The sequence below is a fragment of the Pelodiscus sinensis genome, chromosome 25 (genome assembly GCF_052426305.1).
Source record: "Pelodiscus sinensis isolate ZL-2025 chromosome 25, ASM5242630v1, whole genome shotgun sequence".
NCBI classification, from domain to species: domain Eukaryota; kingdom Metazoa; phylum Chordata; order Testudines; family Trionychidae; genus Pelodiscus; species Pelodiscus sinensis.
Window position 1 is genome coordinate 436,523 of NC_143076.1, and position 19,398 is coordinate 455,920.

Sequence of the window (19,398 nt, forward strand, 5' to 3'; positions counted from 1 at the left end):
GCGAGACCCGACTGTCTGGCAGGGAGAGTTTAGCTGCTGCTGTAGCTGAGGCAGCTCCATGTGCAGAGTCCTGAGTCCCTGGCTGGCCAGGGTCATTAAGCAGCTGCCGGGCTGCCACACAGCTTAGAGGGAACCTGGGGTCTGGCTTGGGAGTGAGGGGCCCTGTGGGGCTGGGAGAGACTGTTATGCTTAAACAAAGCACACGAGATCTTTTATAGGGGCAAAGGCAGCACGCCGCATTGATTGAGAACACAACAGGAGCATCTGCTTTTCAGTCACCCAACCACCGACACACACACGGAGTCCTGCCAGATGATGTTATAGTCACCAGTCCAGAGTCTGAATCAATCTACTGGACAGCCAGACTGATCACAGAGAGGAGCCGGGCTCTGTCGGTCACGATCCGATATTCCTGGAGTTGGGGGCAAGACGAACCTAAAGTTCCATGGCAAGCACCCTGCTTTTATAACCCTTTCCTCTGTTGAAGTCCATGGATTTTGCTGTGTCACTCTGTGTCTGGTGCGTTGATGTTACGATTCCAAACATCTCCGAGAGTTATCCTGTCCTGCATTTAATCGATTTTGTTTTCAGGGATGCCGACCTTCACCTTTAAAGTCATCAATTTGCCTCTCCTTAATCATGGATGCACACTTGATGGCTTTACATTATTAAATCTAAAATACAAATATAAACAGATATCAAACTCTTACTCCAGCCAGGTAGCAGGTGCTGCAACTCAGGAGCCAGGCACCACAGGGCCAGGCTGGCAGGGGCTGCACAACAGGCGTCAAGGGCAGCATGGATCCTGGAGGTGCCCAGGCAGGGAGCAGGGGGCTGCAGATGAGGAGTGAAGGCCCCAGAGGGCTCAGTTGGCAGGGAAGTGAGTAGCACCAGGGAGCGGGCTGGAGACCATGTGGAAGGAGCCGCTGCCTCTCCCCTGTGTCGCAGGCACTTTCCCAGTGGGGCAACTCTGCCCCCTGGGGCCTGTCTCCATCGCTTCTGTCTCTGCCAGGCTGAGTCCCAGCAGCATAGGAAAATGTGAGCAAAGGCCACAATGCACCACTGGGAGTTGAACCCAGGATCTCCTGTTTATGAGGCTGGTGCTTTAGCCAGCTAAGCCATGGTGCCCTCCTCCAAAGTCTCTTTAAAATGGCTCTTTATGTTTCCACACAACACTTTTGACTCCCAAAGTGCAGCCGTTCCCCATTTCCCTCCCGTCTTTCAGCTCTGGCGGTGTCTAGCTCCCTGGGCCCAGAAAGCTACAGCTCAGTGGGCAGGGGGCTTTGGCATCCTTGCCCATGGGATGCTTTGGCAGGAAGGGCTGCTCTGCAGGGGGGGAGGTTCACCTGTCGAGGAAGGGAAGAGTATTTGGGTGCAGACTGGCTCACCTAGTGAGGAGGCTTTAAACTAGGTTTGCTGGGGGCAGGTGCCCAAAGGCCACAGGTAAGTGAACAACATGGACACCTGGGGGATGGGCCAGAAATGGGAGAGAGCAGGGGCTGTAACTGCAGAGATAAAGGAGGGATGCGGGACCACTGGGAAGCAAAATCTAATCTGTGTCTTAGATGCTGGTACAGACACACAGGACTATGGGTAATGAGCAGGAAGTTGGTATCACAGGGACGTGGTGGGATAATACAAGACTGGAATTTTGGCACAGAAGGGTTCAGCTCGCTCAGGAAGGACTGGTAGGGAAAAAGGGAGGAGGATGGTTCCTTAGATATGAAACATGCAAACACTTGGCCTGAGGTGGAGATGGACACACACTCAGCCTCACCCACACCTGGGAGGCAGTTTGCAGGGAGCTGAAAAGAAACAGAAGAGGGGAAACTGGAGGTGACCTCACAGAGCAACCGCATCCCTGGGCCACACAGAGTATCCAGAAGTCACTTCCCCACCTCTCCCTTGTCTGCTCTAGAGCTTAGCCCAAAGGCCGATAAATTCAACTCTCCCACCCAACAACCTCTGGGACTCCTCTCCCGCCCGGCTCCTCACACCACGGAGAGCGCAGGGCAGCCACTACCCCAGCCTCACCACTTCTGGTCTTTGCCTAGTAGCCAAGAAGTTCTGCTTTACCCAAACCACACAGGCACCCTCTCGCCTCTGGCCAGCCTCATGGCAGACATGGGCTTCCCTCACTAATTTTCCCAACAACTTTGCAGGCAGGCATTGGTGGTATAGTGGTGAGCATAGCTGCCTTCCAAGCAGTTGTCCTGGGTTTGATTCCCAGCCAATGCAATGTAAAGAGGGTGCATCAAATCTCCCTACTGAAGTTTTACTTGAGCCCTGAAAAACAGGCACAAATGGGTTCTGCAGCTTGGGGCTGCCTCTCACTGCTCTTCATCCTCTCTGAGAGCATGCGCAGTAATGCAGTTCCTCCCACACATACCTCTGCTGCGATTCCTTGACCTTGGCTCTGACTTGGTCTAGGATGTGGGGGTAGGAGGGAGGTGGCCTTTCTTTGCAAGACCATTGGCCATTTGGCCATAAATGTCCACATTCCTCTGCATGGACTGCTCCAAGAGGGTTTTTATCTGTGTCCCAGACAATGACAGTGCCTGGCGTTTGCTGCCCCTTGCTTGATTTGATTCCCAGCCAATGCGAGGTGGGAAGGGAACAGGCGACCTCCTGGGGGAGATCTTATTTAACCCTGAACAACAGGCACAAGTGGGTCCCACAGCCAAGGGCTCCCTCTCACCGCTTTTCATGAGGAGAAGCTCAAATAAAACTAATTTGGCTGTTGTGGGGTCTGCATGGGGCTTGTACCCGTGACCTGGTGTAGCCAGACACAAACCCCATCTTGGTTTTCCACGAACCCCATCTTGGTTCCCCCCCCAGAGAGCAACAGAAAGGCAGTCAGCCTTTGATACCCTGGGAACACAGGTGTGCTGCCTGTCCCTGACTCTACCATAAACAGAAACCAGACAGGAAATGGGCTAGCTGATGACCCGGGGCCTCCCGTCGCCCTGATGGCTAGTACCAGTAATTGACACGCCTGCACTGTCCCAGGAGAGGAATCTTTGCCCATCACATACCAGAGGTGCCCATTGTCTGCATTTTCCCAGGTGTAAATTATGCTTTGCACCCTTCGTGGGAAACTTGGCATTCAAAGCCATTTTTCCTAATTGGCCACTTGAAACCAGGAAGAAGCCTACATGACTCAAGGGGTATAAAAGAGGTTCAGCAGCCCACCCCATTTGAGCTCCAATCATCTATACCTGCTGGCAGGTATTGATTGTCTCCCGAGGTCTGTGGGACACCCAACCTCGCCCTACTTCTTCCCAAGGGATTGAGAGAAAGACGCTGGCCACGCCAAGTCTGGAACGCAGGGGTGAGAATATATACCTGCTATGTGTCTATTTTGCATGCATTTAATAAGAGCTCAGAGAACCAAAGGGTTTCATGGTACCTGTAAGTGACTTATTAGTGTAATTTCTGTCCTGTCCTTTGTAGTGTCTGTGTTATCTGTAACACAGTAGTAGCATTTAACAGCTAAGTTTACCCTATAACAATAAAATAGTAACTGTTTAAGCTTTAACCTGACTCCTTCAGTTGCTGTAACAGAACCAAGCACAATTTAAAAGAACTTCAGCTGGTCATAAGGGACTCACTGCCCTGACCGTCGGCTGACACCTGGGCATTATTAGCCTCCCAGCTTCTTCCCTGTCGGCAGCAGCCGCAGCCCCTTTTGGCCACTGGGTCAACCCAGCAGTTCCATGGGTGGCCAGGGAGGCCTCTTCTGTGTCCCAGAAGGAAATAGGAAAATGTGAGCAAAGGATGCAACAAGGCACCACTGGGAGTTGAACCCAGGCTCTTCTGTTTATAAGGGAAGCGCTTTAACCAACTGCCCCATGATGCCCACCTCAGACTGCTGGGTGAAACTGCTCTGTGGTCCCAGACAACACCTTTGACTTCAAAAGTGCAGCAATTTCCTTTCAGCCCTGCCGGTGTCTGTGGCTGAACTGCACAAAGGAAGATACAAGATCTCTGGGGGGGGGGGGGGGGGGGGTCTTTGCTGGATGAACGTGCCTGAGGAAAGACGCTGGAAGCGCAACAGACACACAAAAGGGGACGAGGGACAGTTTGAGTCACACACACGGCCGGTGGTGTAGCTCAGCCAGGGACCTTATCCACTCTCAGAGCTTCACAGCTTCTCCACCCCCCAAACCCCACCAGGCAAACTGCCCCATGGGCCTCGCCCGCACCATGCTCAGGGCCTGGGGATTTTCTGTCCTTTTGCCAGACCAAATAACTAGTCCTCCTGCCACTGCTCTGGAGTCTCTGCCTCTCAGGGGCCTTCTCATCCTCAGGCTCCGCTTTGTCTCCAGACAGACCCTCCTCTACTACAGCCACCTCCCTCTGGCTGTCACTCCTGGGCCTTCTAGAGCAAAATGTGCCCCTTCACTCTGACCGTGGATACCTGAGCTTTTAGCACTCAGAGCTGCATCTAAACACCAGCATTGGCTACGGAGGGGTCTGAACAACTTCTGTAGAGAGGAAGACAGCAACTGTGCAGCATCCTTGCTAACTGTTTCAGAAAGCATAGTAAACTCTTTATCAATGAGAGAAACTGTCACCCCAGGTGGGACTTGAACCCACAATCCCTGGCTTAGAAGGCCAGTACCTTGTCCATTAGGCCACTGGGGCACACAGAAAACTCTGCCAGGGAAAGAAATTCGCCCTTCTAAATGTCCCTTCTTCAACTTTTAGCTCCTAATGAAGCCCCTTTGAAGAAGCCAGATACACAGGAAGGGCTGATCACACCCCTCTGAAAATCAGCTTTCCATGGGTATCTGTAGCTGGCTCCAAGTCATGGGACTTGACATCTCGTCTCCCTCCTGAAACCAGGGAAGTGTCTCCCACCACTGCAGCCTCCTGAGGCTCTATGGCCCTGTCTGTACAGCAGGGACAGCAACACTCACAGCCCCACAGGAGGGCCCCTGGCCTAGCAAGGTGGCTCCCTGAGCAGCCTCTGATGTTCCCTGCGTGAGCCCCAGAACCAGCCCTGAGTGAGGGGGGCAGAGGGGGAGCAGCTCACACATGCCAAGGGGCTGGCCAGGGGCAGGACCTGAGCCTGCAAGGCAGCAGTGACATCACAAGGAACTTTTACAGCACCTCAGCTCATTGGCTGGGATGCAGTGATGTCACAGAGCAACCATGGCAACAGCAAGGTGGGTAAGCAGCAATCTCAGAGACCCCCATGACCTGGCTGCCTGGAACCTCCTTTGTGAGGTTTCCCTTGAACTCACCTCTAAGCCAGCCTCAGACCAGAGCGCCCAGGACTCCTTTGTATGACCGGTGAAATGCTTTGCTGTGGGAATTCTGCGGTTGAAATGTCAGGCCTAGGCACTGGGTTTAATTACCAGTTTCCCTGGCCTGTTGTTACTTAGAGCTGTGATGGCCGAGTGGTTAAGGCGTTGGACTAGAAATCCAATAGGGTTTCCCTCCACAGGTTCAAATCCTGCTCACAGCAAGACCTGTGTTTTGGCCACACCCCTTCCTAGGACAAGAAGGGACACCTGCAGAAGGCAACAGAGGCTACAAAAGCAGGAGAGAACATGGATTGCAGGGTCCTGCCTAACAACAGGAAAACCAGTCTGGCTTTGAGCAGAGCCACCTCCCCATGGACACAGCCAGGGGACCAAGTGCCTCCACCTCCCCAAAAGCCAGCCCTGTTTGGGTAGAAAGATGCTGGGCCCAGCGGCCTCCTTTCACCTGGCAGAGGCAGAAGTGATGGAGACAGGCCCAGGGGTGTGTGGGCTACAAAAGCCTCTTGTTCCCTTCTCAACTCCTAACAGTGCAAACATCAGGGAGAGTAGCTCAGAGATAGACTACAAATTATATGAGTGTTACTTCAAATCCAACTGACCATTCAATGGAAACATTTCTCTCTCCAATTCCATTACATTCTAGGTTTCTATTTTTTCTATTCTTTAAATGAATACGAACCCTTACTGCTGTCCTGTGCCAATGCACATAAACCAGGCAAACCCGTCCCTCAGCTGGAGCCAGCTCAAACACGCTGTGTGTCTGGTTTCTGTTTCCATCCATACAACAAGGGTGGGATTTGGAAGCCCAATGGCAGGTCCTTGGTCTCCACGGGCTGTGCTGTGCAGAAGAACAAGAACCACACCCAGCTGGGGAGGAACGGCCTAGTGTGTATTGCAATTGGTGGAGGAGTTGCCCAAATCTACCGGAGATGGGCAGGAGCCTGTTACAAACATACAGTAAACACCGTTATCACACTGCCTGGTGCACATTCCTACCTTCCTTTGTGCACACAACATACCTGGGGCTCTAATTACTGGCCACCTGCCTTTCACACAGATCATTGATCCTTGTGACTTTCAGGTACATTCATACGGCAGCTGTTTAAACATACTGTGCTTCTATTGCATGATCAGCACCAGAATCTGCAGCTATGGCTACGCTACGAATCTTCTCAGCAAAAAAGGTGCTAACGAGGGTCTCATTTGCATGAGTCATGATCTTATTTGCATATTTTCTGGCAAACTGATTTTGTGCTGGAGTTGCTGTGCAAAAACAAGCAGTATGGAAGTTTTCTTTTTGTGCAAAATCCCCAGTTTCTGCAAGATCAGGATACCTCTTTTGGGGGGGCATAAGAATCTTGTGAAAAAAAGGGGTTTTGTGCAAAAAAAATGTTCACACTGCTTGTTTTTGCACAACAATCCCATTGGCTGAAAATATGCAAATGAGATTGTGACTCATGCAATTGAGTCCGTTGTTAACATATTTTTTAAGGAGAAAACTTCTAGTGTAGATGTAGCCTCTGTGAGTCACCAGCAGTGGGGCTGTTAGTGTCGGCATCTAACTAATTGCACCATTAGGCCATGTCTTCACTCAGGTGGAGATGGCTGCTGCAATCCATCTTCCAGAGCTTGATTTAGCAAGTCTAGATAAGCGTCACTAAATCAAACCCCTACGTCACCTCCTGCTTTTTGCTACTATCCTACTCCCACTGTGAGGGCACCACCAAGCTCAGCTTAAGGTAAAACCAACTGCAGATACATGTTGAAGAATGGTGGGAAGAAAAGACCCATTGACCTGGCAACAAGGCACCACTGGGAGTTGAACCCAGGATCCCCTGCTTACAAGGCAGGTGCTTTAGCCAACTAAGCCATGGCGCCCTCCTTGAAAGCAGCCCTCAAACTGTTCTACTTTATGGTCCCAGACACCCCCTTCCCATTCCAAAGTGCAGCCGTTCCCCAAAGGGACAGACCCAAGGCAGCCGCCTGGTCCTAAGGCCGGGCCTGCAGCCAGGGGGAGGGAGAAGAATCTCTCCTTTCAGCTGGAGTTGAATCAGCCACCTAAGGGCACTTGCCCAGCACCCGCTACAGGCCTCTGCTCTGCCAGCTGAGCTATGGAAGGTGCCTGGGGTAGGCTGCTTTGCCCAGGTGGCTCTTGGACGAGTGTCAGGGCAAGAGCCCCCCGAAGGGGCCGGCCTCCCAGGGGAGGGGCAGAGGAACCCAGCAGCACAGGGGTGTCACAGGCGCTTCACCCGCAGCAGGACCCTTGAGTGATCCCGGCAGAAACGCCGCATCTCGCTCCCTGCAGCTCCCCTTGCTGCCCTGGCAGGCGCTGCCCCTTCTCCCACCGGCCTGGGCCTGGCCTCCCTGCCCCGCCCAGCACCACAGAGAGCCCCTTGGCGTGAGCCTGGGCAAGCTGCCCCATTCCCCCCCAACCCGTTCCCAACTTACCCCTTTCCCACTTTCCTCTCCCCCTTCCCCTACTGGTAACACAAACAGGACTTTTCCCTGTTGAAAGAACAAACTCTCTGGGGAATGTAGAACTGGGGAAAGAACCTGGGAGCAGGGTGGAGTCTGGGGGGGAAGGGGAGGTGGAGCTCAGGGCTAAGGCTAGGACTGACACCTTCCTCTGGTGATCCCACTGCCTTATGTCAGGGGCCTCAGCAGCGCCTGGGGGTGGCTTCAGGGGGAGAAGCTGGTTCAGGGGAACTTGAGCTGCTGGGCCACTGAAGCCGGCCACCAGCAGCAGCCTCTGTGCAGGGCTCACACGCTCCAGGCCTCCCGGTCATATTGAGTCTCCCCGTGTGGTTTGGGTTCCAGAACCTGCCCCCCACCAGGTGCCTTGAGGTAGCCACTGCAGCAGCAGGAATTTGGGCATCAGGTCCCCTGCTTTTGAGGACAGGAAGACAGGTGCCAAGGCCCTTTTAGACACTGGGGCTGTGCAGGCTGGAGACTCCTACCAGATCTCTGCCCTGCTTCCTGCAAAGCTCACATTTTTGCTTGTTTCTGCTTCCCTGTCCATAGCAGGCAGCTAAAGGAAGGGAAGTCACCAAACCAAACACTCCTGTGGCCAGCATAGGGCTTGAACCTGTGACTGTGGCATTATTAGCACCACGCTCTAACCAACTGAGCTAGCCAGCTTCAGGTGGATGCAAGGATGTTTCTGCAGCTTCCAATGGCTCTTCTCTGACAGGGCCGCTAGTGATTCACTGTGATGTGGGCTGGCTAGTCCAACTGGTTTGAGGTTTGGTCAAGGTGGCTGGTGGGCGACATGGTGCACTGAGACCCAGGGCAAAGAAGCAGCCGGAATCTCTTGCTGCCAGCACCTTGCCTCCCAGCTTCTTCCCTGCCGGCAGCAGCCACAGCCCTTTTCGACCACTGGGTCAGCACAGGAAGGGAGGCAGGAAAGGGGCCTCAGATTGCAGGATTCAGAGTCCTGAGCGCTGCCCTTGTCACCAACCACCCCTCACTCAACTGGGCCAAACTGGTGCCCCAGGTCATGCCCACGGGGACCTGCTTTACTTGTTTTCCTTCCAACTTCTTCTCCTGGGCTGCAAGGAGCATCCCTGGGATTCCCTGGGACAGGCACAGGACTCTGCCTCCCCACAGTCGGCCCCACCCCACAGGCTTTGGCAGAACGGAGGGAAGGGGCTCTATTCACCCCACTGAATCCCACAGAGGTGCTGAGCTCATGCCCTGCCCCCCTCAGCTTTGCTTCCCTCCTCTGCCCCATTCCCTCCTTGGGCCAGTCACACAAGGGAGGCAGCAGGAAGAGCCAACCCCATACGCCAGCCTCCAAGGGCAGGGGAGGCAGAGCCACAAGCCTCCAGCCTGACCCATCTGGCTTCCCCAGGCTGGCACCAAGGGGCATTCTCAGCTGATGTCACTCCCCTCTGTCACATGGGATTTGGGCTCATCTCAGGCACAGGCCTGGCAGCAGGAGCTGCACTTACCTGGCCACCAAGGGGAGCTGCAATAAGAGAAGAGCCAGTGTTTCTGCCTGGCTTTGAACTAGAGACCTTTTGTATGTTAAGCAAGCATGATAGCTACTGCACCACAGAAACACACTTTGGTGGGGGTGGAACTTGTCTGTCCTGTTCCTGGCTCTTTCCAACACCCTGCTCTGCGGGGGAGGGGAATGCACCTTGTGAACACTCCACCTCTTGTTCTCAGGGAAGCCGCTAACCCGAGCTGACAGCTCCTCATTTCCTCACCAGCCCCTTGAGATTTGGAGCTCAAGATTTGTAGCTGTGGAGCTGTGGAGAGGTTTGAACTCGAACCCCACTCCCGACACACCCACTTCTTTCCCCACAAGGAACGGCCCCATTTCCATCTCTCCAGGGGCAGGAGAAGGGCTCTGGCCTGTTCTCTGCACAATGCTCAGCCTGTTTCATTTTCTGCAGGAACGAGTGGGATCCATGCGCCCTGTTCCCCAGTGAGAGGTGTGTGTCCTCTTCCCCCCTTTCCACAGACACAGCAGGCCAGGGGGCTATGAGCCTCCAGAGGCCCCTTCCTACTTGGCCTCCCACAAAGCTGGGGTGAAAAGCTGCTAGACCCCAGCCCTCCTGGGCCAAGCCATGGCAGAGGTAGCAGGATTCACTCCCATCTTCTCCTGCCTGTGCCCTGGTGCTGAGGGGCCGGCCCCTTTCCTGCTGCCCCAACTCTTATTCCCACAATGCACTTTGTGCAGCGGCTCTTGGTCTTTCTGCCAAGGTGTGTGGCTGGGAGCCAGGACTCAGGACCCTTCCCCCAATCCCCCCTCTGACCCGCTCACACTGTCTGGCTGCCTCCAGCATGGGCTGAGCTCAGGGGCCAGGTGGGTGACCTGCCCTGCAGCTGTGATGGCATCAGGCCCTTCCCGCCCCCCTGCTCAGTCTGGAAATGGAGCTCCAGTGGCCTCCGACACCCAGCAAGAGGAACAAAACTCTCTTTGTTGAACCTTAGTGCATGGAAGCTGAAGCACCAGCACCTTGTAACAACCACCTGAGTCTTAGTAGGTCCCACTGAGATTTGAACTCAGATTGCAGGATTCAGAGTCCTGAGCGCTGCCCCTTACACCATGGGACCTGTGGTGTGAAAGTGCAGTGGGCACCTCTGACTCTCAGCTCTCAGGCTGGCCTCTGCTCTCCTGGCTCCCTCCAGCTGCTTCATCTCCCAGGACTCCCTGTAAGAAATGTGTCACTTTCACCCCTGGGAGCAGCTCAGCCAGGCAAAGGGGCTGCCTGGGGCAGGACATTAGCCCTGGAGGGCAGGGGTGGGTGTGGCAGTGACATCACAAGGGCCTTTTGCAGCCTCTCAGCTTATTGGCTAAAGGAGGTTGGGAGGTGATGACCTCACAGAGAGTCCATGACAATGACCAGATGGGACAGGCTGCAGGGCAGGGGTCATCAAAGAGACCCCCCTCCCCCTTCATGGCTTTGCTGCAGGGAGTCTCCTTGCTGAGAGTTGCCCTTGTGGCCTTTTTGGAGCCTTCTCCTTTCCCAGGACTAACTGACCTAGAAGACAGACGTCCCCGTGGAGAAGGGAAGAGCCTCCAAGAAGGCCAAACTTAACACAGCAGGGGAATTAGCTCAAGTGGTAGAGCGCTCGCTTAGCATGCGAGAGGCAGTGGGATCAATGCCCACATTCTCCAGTGTTCAGGGAGATCATCATCTTTTTACTAGCAGAGCCAGCCAGGGGCTATAGCCTCCCCTACTTCCTAGTTGCTCTCCCCAAAAGCCAGCCACACTGGGGCAGAGAGCTGCTGGACACCAGCCCTCCTGGGCCAGGCAGTGCCAGGAACACTGGAGGCAGGGGGCAGGTGGGGCAGAATTAGCTCCATTGGAAAGGTGCTGCCTTTGTGCCCGAGAGGGAGCTTTCCCAATCTCCATTGGTATTTCCTGGGGCGCTGTGTAGGGGATTGGGCTTGGTCATCTTCTCCACAGGAAATGCCTCTTCCTTGGAACATTCAGCTCCCAGGAGTTCATGGAACTTCTTCTTCTCAGCTTGGGAAGGGACAAGCAAGGGGCGATGGGACAGGGGTTTATGTGATGATGACAGGGGTGCAGAAATTATTTTTTCTCCTACTAAAGAACCAGGGTGAGAGAATGAAACTGATAAGTAACCAAGTTAAAAATAGACCAAAAGGAAGCATTTTTGCACCCAGTGGAACTCCTTGTCAGAGGATGTTGCAAAAGTGAAATCTGCAAGAAGGCCCAAAACAAAATTGGATAATTTAATGCAGGAAAAGTCAATCAATGGCATTTAACCAGGATGGACAGGGCAGGTGTCCCTAGCTGGTGTATTCCAGAAGCTGGGAATGGGAGATGGGAAGGATCACTTAATAACTGTCTGCTGTCCCGAGACAGGATTCTGGGCTAGTTGGACAACTGGCATGGCCCAGTCTGACTGCTTTGATGTTCTGTTTGGCTGTTCTTGTCCCTCTGGACAAGGGACAATGGTCCCCTGTGACGGACCGGGCCGTATCTGGGCACAGCTGAGGGCGTCCGCTCAGGGCGAATTGCTCAAATCTGGGGCTCCTTACAGCCCCCAGACTGGTGACCTCTCCAAATAGGCCACAAACCAATCTGAGAGTGCTTCAGCTGCCTGCCTGAAGCCTCACGAGCAAAACCCCTCCGAAACCCCAGCAATATCCATGCCCCAGATGGCCCCGGGCCTAATACACAGGTGGGGGGTCCTAGCACCCAATCCCAGCTACCCCGAACAAGTTCTGTCCGGTTCCAAGAAACCAGCCACAGATCCCTGGTCAATTTACCCTCTGGACAACTGCCTAACCTTTTATTTCACTATCACACGTTACAGCAGGGCTACGTCTACACTGGCCCCTTTTCCGGAAGGGGCATGTAAATTTCACCAGTCGTCGTAGGGAAATCCGCGGGGGATTGTGACGGACCAGGCCGTGTCTGGGCACAGCTAAGGGCGTCCGCTCAGGGCGAGTTGCTCAAATCCGGGGCTCTTTACAGTCCCCCTGACTGGCGACCTCTCCACACAGGCCACAAACCAGTCCCACAGAGCGCTTCAGCTGCCTGCCTGAAGCCTCCCGAGCAAAACCCCTCTGACACCCCAGCAATATCCGTGCCCCAGATGGACCCGGGCCTATACACAGGTGGGGGGTCCTAGCACCCAATCCCACCTACCCCAAACAAGTTCTGTCCGGTTCCAAGAAACCAGCCACAGATCCCTGGTCAATTTACCCTCTGGACCTTACCCACAAATCACGCTGGGCCAATCCTTTAGAATCTATATCTAAAGGTTTATTATTACAAGAAAGAAAAGCCTGAGAGTAAGGTTATTAAAGTACAGTACGTTACATGCACCGAATCTCCCAGTCCTCGATGCAGGCTCTAGCAGAGATGTTGCAGCTGCTGGTTTAAAAGTTCTTATTGCACATCCTACGATCAGGATGGGTTCACAGGTCTCTCGGGCTCTTCGATCCCTGCAGTGCTGCCTCTGGGATGAAGTGCTGAGCTGAGAACAAAATGGCATCGACCACATGGCCTCTTTATACTCCTTCCTGGCCTCTTCTTGTATGCAGCAGGTCACCTGGTCCTCAGCCTCTCTGTGTTCCCTGCTGGCTGCTCTCAGGACAGCCCCCATTCTTTGGGTGTGTCTTTGGCCCATTGAGAACCATTGTCCCACAGGTAATTAGCATGTCCACAGGCTCCACAGGCTCGGCCCTGCCCAATGCTTAACCACATGCAGGGAAATCTTCAGTTTCCACACAGATTACAGATCTACACACACAGACATTATATATTCACATAAACAGTGTACACAGGATCAGAAAACAACAAGCTCCCATTCAACACCCCACATGGCTCCCTTTCATACAGATTTCTGGGGCCAACACCCCCACCTAGGGGTACAGCAGCGATCTGGCTGCTTCCCTCCAATTCGGTAATGTGACACCCCCAACGCAAAATTGATGCAGGAAGTGATGCCAGTAACATCACTGAGGGCATCACAGGCCTCCCCCAACCAAAATGGTGGCGTGCCTCAGTTTCCCTTCTCACACAGGACCTTCTGGCTGGAACCCCTTTTGTCCTGTAAAAAGTTCCAAGACCAGTTACAAGTGTTAACCATGAGATAGCAACATCACAATGTCCCCTTACATACCGTCTGTCGTTTGGTACATCTCCAGACAGATTACATGGTATTTTCATAGGATCATGCACACTGTATACCGTTACAATTCTCTGCAACAATAATACATTGGTTACAGGAATTAACATCAGTAACAAGAACAATCCTATACCAGGTGTATACTGAAATTCTCCATCAGGCCCCTTCTCTGGCCCCACACCATTGCAGTTTTGGCCCTTCAGGATTAAACTGCAAATCTTCTTGGCCAAAGCAAGTTCTACCCTTCCTCCCTGTCCTGTGGGCTCCAGGCCTGAAACCTCTGGCCAGACCAAGACAATGGGCTGGCTGGGTGTGACTCCCTGGCTCACAACAGCCCTGGAATTCTCCCCCTTCCCCCACTCAGTGGGGTAACAGCAGTAAGCTGTAGACTCCCAAGTCTCTCCTCTGTCCACCTCCAACCTCTGTTTCCACATGGAACCAGATATCCACCTCCCTGATTGAGTATGAGTGTCCACAGTGTCCAGAGATGGGAGCAGAACTGCCATCTCCTGCATCCTAGGGAGAGTGACCACACAGCTGTTCTGCTCTGCATACTTGGCTACACAGTCCTCCTCCTGAATCTGAGACACTAATTTCCCACTCTCCTCATTCACCTGGGAAGAATCCTGTTCCAATTCTCTGGCTGTTCCTGCTTCATCTGGAACAACCCTCAGTCCCTCTGAGACTTCTCCAACACCATCCACACTGGGTTTCCCTAAACCCAAGTCAGTGGAGTCACTGCCAACAGACAAGTTCTGTCTGCCAGGCACTGCAACAAGTGCCTCACACAAGAAGCTGCTGCCTTTTACAGGCAGAGCTTTCTCCTGAATGCCTTCTCCAAGCCAGGCATCGTCACCTCTCTCAGTTACTGCAAACTGCTTGCTACAAGCATTGCCAGGACTCTCCTCCCTATGAGCTTCCTTAAGCAGCGGTTCACCCTTCCCTGGCTCTGCAGTAGCATTGCCCTGCTGAGCCCCAACCAATTCCTCCTGCACTTCCCTTACTCCCTGAGTTATCTCCGGCCCCTCAGGTGGATTCACAGACAATCCCCTCTCAGGCACACAGACAGACTCACAAGAGACAGGGTCAGAGGCATCTTCACTCTCTGTGCAGCTCTCTAGATGGCTGTAAACGTCCACACCATCATTAGGCACCAGAGTTAACACACCCTCATTCTCTCTTTGTGCCCGGGCTAAGGGGTCTCCCTGCTCCCACCGAGTAGCTCCCCCCTCTGCCAGCAACACAGCAACATCAGGCACAATATCAGGGTCACCACTGTCTGGTCTCTGGGGTTCTGGTAAAACACTGACTGACTCTACCTGAGTCACCTCATCCCTCTCCCCAGCAGACACAAACCTTGGGTCACCCCCTTCCTGGGCCTTAGCCATATCCAGACCCAACTCTGGGACAACCACACTGCTCTCAGCCTTCACAGGCTGTGGGGCACCTTCCGCAGACACAGGAAGAAACTCTTCCCCACACACAGCCAGACAACCGGAGACAGCTTCTCCCTTGTCCCAACACCCCTGGCTAATCTCAGGCATACAGCTAGCCACTGGGACAGCTTCCTTCACTGCCCCACTGCTACTTCCACCAGCCAAATTGCCAGCTTGCACACACTGTGCTTCTTCACACAAATCACTTTCAGCTTGTGCAGGTTCAATTCCACAAACCTCACCAGCCACCAACTCCTCAACTAAAACTTCACTCTGGCCAGCCACTCCAGGCTGCCCCAGAGAAACATTTCCCTGACTTCTGGGCTCTTCCTGCCCTGGTTCTGATTCCAGCCTCACCTCTGAGGCATCAGACGGGCCCTCACCCACAGGCTCACATGTAGAGACACTTTCCCCTTGGTTACAGGGAGACTGACCAGCTCCAGGAAACTTTTCATACCCACATGCACCCCCTTCCCAAACCTCCCTGTTAGCTACAGGTAACACACAAGGTTTGCATTCACACATGCTTTGGGGTTGGGTCATCACATCAGCTGGGCAAAATACGTCTGCCATATCATAAGCACACCGCATACCCACAGAGTTATACATTGAACCTTCAGGAGAATACAGTCTCTCTTGTTCTTTTAGTCTCTTAAGCTGGAGGTCAAGTCTAGCATTTTCCTCCCTGGCTAGGGCCATCTTCTTTGCATGCTCTACCTCTTCCCTCCGCTGTCTCTCAGCATATTCTGCCTTTTTCTCCTCAAGTTCCCGATCCATCTCCTTCTGTCTCTTAGCAATTTCTTCATCGGCCTTCTGCCTTCTTTCAGCAGCTTCCTTGGCTCGCTTCTGATCCCTTTCATCCACATCTCTGGTTAGTAACAACACTACCAGATCTAGTTTAGAGGCCCTTTTCCTAAAGGCAATGCCTCTCCCCAAGCACAAATCATTCAGAGCACTTTTGCTCAGACTCTCATATAGTTCGGGGATCATCGCAGCAGCTCTTTAATCAACCAAACTCTCAACACCAAAAATCAAATTTAGACAGCGTGGGGTCCTGATCCCAAAGCTCAATTGACCAAGATCTGTGGATCCTGCCGACTACGCCACTGTGACGGACCAGGCCGTGTCTGGGCACAGCTAAGGGCGTCCGCTCAGGGCGAGTTGCTCAAATCCGGGGCTCTTTACAGTCCCCCTGACTGGCGACCTCTCCACACAGGCCACAAACCAGTCTCACAGAGCGCTTCAGCTGCCTGCCTGAAGCCTCCCGAGCAAAACCCCTCTGACACCCCAGCAATATCCGTGCCCCAGATGGACCCGGGCCTATACACAGGTGGGGGGTCCTAGCACCCAATCCCACCTACCCCAAACAAGTTCTGTCCGGTTCCAAGAAACCAGCCACAGATCCCTGGTCAATTTACCCTCTGGACCTTACCCACAAATCACGCTGGGCCAATCCTTTAGAATCTATATCTAAAGGTTTATTATTACAAGAAAGAAAAGCCTGAGAGTAAGGTTATTAAAGTACAGTACGTTACATGCACCAAATCTCCCAGTCCTCGATGCAGGCTCTAGCAGAGATGTTGCAGCTGCTGGTTTAAAAGTTCTTATTGCACATCCTACGATCAGGATGGGTTCACAGGTCTTCCGGGCTCTTCGATCCCTGCAATGCTGCCTCTGGGATGAAGTGCTGAGCTGAGAACAAAATGGCATCGACCACATGGCCTCTTTATACTCCTTCCTGGCCTCTTCTTGTATGCAGCAGGTCACCTGGTCCTCAGCCTCTCTGTGTTCCCTGTTGGCTGCTCTCAGGACAGCCCCCATTCTTTGGATGTGTCTTTGGCCCATTGAGAACCATTGTCCCACAGGTAATTAGCATGTCCACAGGCTCCACAGGCTCGGCCCTGCCCAATGCTTAACCACATGCAGGGAAATCTTTAGTTTCCACACAGATTACAGATCTACACACAGAGACATTATATACTCACATAAACAGTGTACACAGGATCAGAAAACAACAAGCTCCCATTCAATACCCCACATGGCTCCCTTTCATACAGATTTCTGGGGCCAACACCCCCACCTAGGGGTACAGCAGCGATCTGGCTGCTTCCCTCCAATTCGGTAATGTGACAGGGATTTAAATATCCCCCGCGGCATTTAAATAAAAATGTCCGCCGCTTTTTTCCGGCTTTTAAAAAAGCCGGAAAAGAGCGTCTACACTGGCCCCGATCCTCCGGAAAAAGTGCCCTTTTCCGGAGGGTCTTATTCCTACTTTGAAGTTCTGGAGCCAGTTCAGGTCACTCAGTAACCTGGGGAAATGACCCATCAGGCCTGGGCCCCTCGGAGAGGCAACGATTCCCCACTGGCCAGGGCAGAGCCTCCCTTTCACGCAGTCATGGAGCCTTCTCCCCCTGGACCTGCCTCCCCTGTCACTCAGCTCTCACTGCTCGGTGCTGCCAGGGAGGGGCCTCACTGCTCATCAGTGTTTCTGTTCCAGGAGCAGGGTGAGTTTCATCTTGTGCACCAATATTGAGTCTGTGGGCGCCTGTTCGGGGGTGAGCCCCAGCGGCCTCTGCCTGTTACTAACAAATATCTTAGCTACACGTTATGGGAGAAAGACACTAACCCAAGGGATAATTAACACCTGGCTGCACCTAGTATCTGTTTCCCCCAGGGCCACTAAGGAACAGATGAGGGACAACGCATGAAGCAGATCTAAGAGGCTAGCTAAGTTGAGTGTGAGAAGCTCAGGGAAAAAGACCCAAAAGCTGGTGAGAGAACAACATGAAGACATCAGGATCAGGGTAGCACATGTAAAACCAGGAATTCAAGAAAAGCCAGGACAGGATTATAAAGTGAAATCACTGCTCTTTTCTACTTGAAAACTAATTTTAAACATTTTGACAGTAGCCAGCCACTCAGCCTGTGCTCTCTACCTCCAGCTTCCCCACAAGAAAGAAGGAACAATCATCAACAGCAGACAGCAATTACATTAAAACAACACTGTCTGCTTGCTTCATGCTCAGAAGAGAACATTGTCATTCATCATCATAGCTAGCGAGACCAACCACTTTCAGCTGCATTTCTCTAGTTACCAACTATAGAAATGATCCCTGAAAGCACAGTCTTAACAACAGCCTACTCGCTACACACCCACATTCATGTGCATTCACTTTCTCCTCATGAGGAATGTTTTCACACAACATCTGTGTGAAACAGAAATAATGTCAGCAAAATGCTTGTCCCATTCAAACACACTCCACTAGGTTTAGAAATCTGTATATTAGAATATGCTCCATGTCCCTGTTTACAGAAACACGCCTCCTGATTAGCATGTGGAGCACCTGGCAGCCAATCAAAATCTCCTGCTGTTTCTTCCTGAAACTGCAGTTCCCGGGGCTCCTCTAAGTCAGTGGTAACAAACTGCCAGTCCACAGACCAGCAAGGGGCCAAGAACCCCTGCGTGCCAGGCAGAGGTGGAAAATAACTAAGTAGAAATACTTGATCACACTGCTCAAGACCTTTTTTGGGTATTTGTACTTTACTCAAGTAATTTATTTTTGTCGCACTTTGATTTTTATTCAAGTTATTTTATGTTTTTTAGACAATATTGTACTTTTTACTCCACTCCCATTTCCAGAGGCGCTGGGTTACTCACGACTCACTTCATTCTGATTTGCTAAAGCCCAGCTGCATGTGCAAGCACCAGTCATCCAAGAAATAGCCAATCCACAAGCACAAAGCCCCTGCCAAGGAAGAAGCCTTTTAATAGCTGCCCCAGCACCTTGTCATTCAAACCCAGTATCCCTGCAGGCCCTGCGAGCCTGAGACCTGAATGACCAGGGCGGCTGCCCAGGGCTCCATGCTGGCGGGGGAGAGGTGGGGGGTGATATGAGCAGTCTCATGTGACCTTACCTAGGCCAGCAAGCTACATAGGAGGGAAAACCAGCAGCGGGGGTCGGGGGGACAGAGGCACTTACTTGTGTCGGGTGAATCCTCTGCTCTTGTGGGAGCAGCAGCAGGCTGGGTGGGTGCCGGGGGCAGGGGCTCCCCATTCCCCCTGGGACAGAGGTCCCTGTGGAAGCCCTATAGGGGAAGGTGGGGCAGGCTGTGCTGGAAGAGGCTGGGGGTGGGTTACTGAGTGGGGTGGGGACTGAAGAAAAGGACCCAGAAGCCTGATGTTGAAACTCCCCCTCAGTCTGGAGTTTCACACCCTGACGGATCAGAATAAAGTGCCTCAAAGGAGCTACAGCCCCACAGCCCAGCCTAGGGATGGCTCAGCCAGTGGGTTAGAAGCACCTGGACACAGAGAGACTCAGGAGCTGCTCAGAGACAACCAATGTTGAGAAGCAGAACAATTCCCTGAGCAGTCGATTGGTTCTGGCTCATTTGCTGGGACTTAAGGAGAACAACAAAGTCCTGAATCAAGTATCAGAGGGGTAGCCGTGTTAGTCTGAATCTGCAAAAGTGACAAAGAGTCCTGTGGCACCTTATAGACTAACTGAAGTGTAGGAGCATAAGCTTTCGTGGGCAAAGACCCACTTCGTCAGATGCACGAAAGCTTATGCTCCTAC

General features: G+C 52.9%; 1 protein-coding gene and 6 non-coding genes across 7 annotated transcripts; 3 read left to right on the top strand and 4 right to left on the bottom strand.

Annotated features, from left to right (window-relative positions):
* Positions 1-2,166: 2,166 nt before the first annotated feature.
* On the top strand, positions 2,167-2,238 carry TRNAG-UCC (transfer RNA glycine (anticodon UCC)). Its single transcript has one exon. It is a non-coding gene; the product is annotated as a tRNA-Gly (tRNA).
* A 2,336-nt stretch (positions 2,239-4,574) lies between these two features.
* TRNAR-UCU (transfer RNA arginine (anticodon UCU)) lies at positions 4,575-4,647 on the bottom strand. Its single transcript has one exon. It is a non-coding gene; the product is annotated as a tRNA-Arg (tRNA).
* A 744-nt stretch (positions 4,648-5,391) lies between these two features.
* Positions 5,392-5,473, top strand: TRNAS-AGA (transfer RNA serine (anticodon AGA)). Its single transcript has one exon. It is a non-coding gene; the product is annotated as a tRNA-Ser (tRNA).
* A 1,601-nt stretch (positions 5,474-7,074) lies between these two features.
* Positions 7,075-7,148, bottom strand: TRNAT-AGU (transfer RNA threonine (anticodon AGU)). The gene has a single exon. It is a non-coding gene; the product is annotated as a tRNA-Thr (tRNA).
* A 3,678-nt stretch (positions 7,149-10,826) lies between these two features.
* Positions 10,827-10,899, top strand: TRNAA-AGC (transfer RNA alanine (anticodon AGC)). Its single transcript has one exon. It is a non-coding gene; the product is annotated as a tRNA-Ala (tRNA).
* A 1,794-nt stretch (positions 10,900-12,693) lies between these two features.
* On the bottom strand, positions 12,694-14,871 carry LOC149521608 (uncharacterized). The gene is made up of 2 exons (XM_089773342.1): positions 13,383-14,871; positions 12,694-13,000 (listed from the first exon to the last, which is right to left on the bottom strand). The coding sequence occupies exons 1-2, from the start codon at positions 14,774-14,776 to the stop codon at positions 12,955-12,957; spliced, it is 1,440 nt and encodes a 479-aa protein (XP_089629468.1). The 5' UTR covers positions 14,777-14,871; the 3' UTR covers positions 12,694-12,954.
* A 2,866-nt stretch (positions 14,872-17,737) lies between these two features.
* On the bottom strand, positions 17,738-17,953 carry LOC149521609 (small nucleolar RNA U3). The gene has a single exon (XR_016347868.1). It is a non-coding gene; the product is annotated as a small nucleolar RNA U3 (small nucleolar RNA).
* Between the last annotated feature and the right edge of the window lie 1,445 nt (positions 17,954-19,398).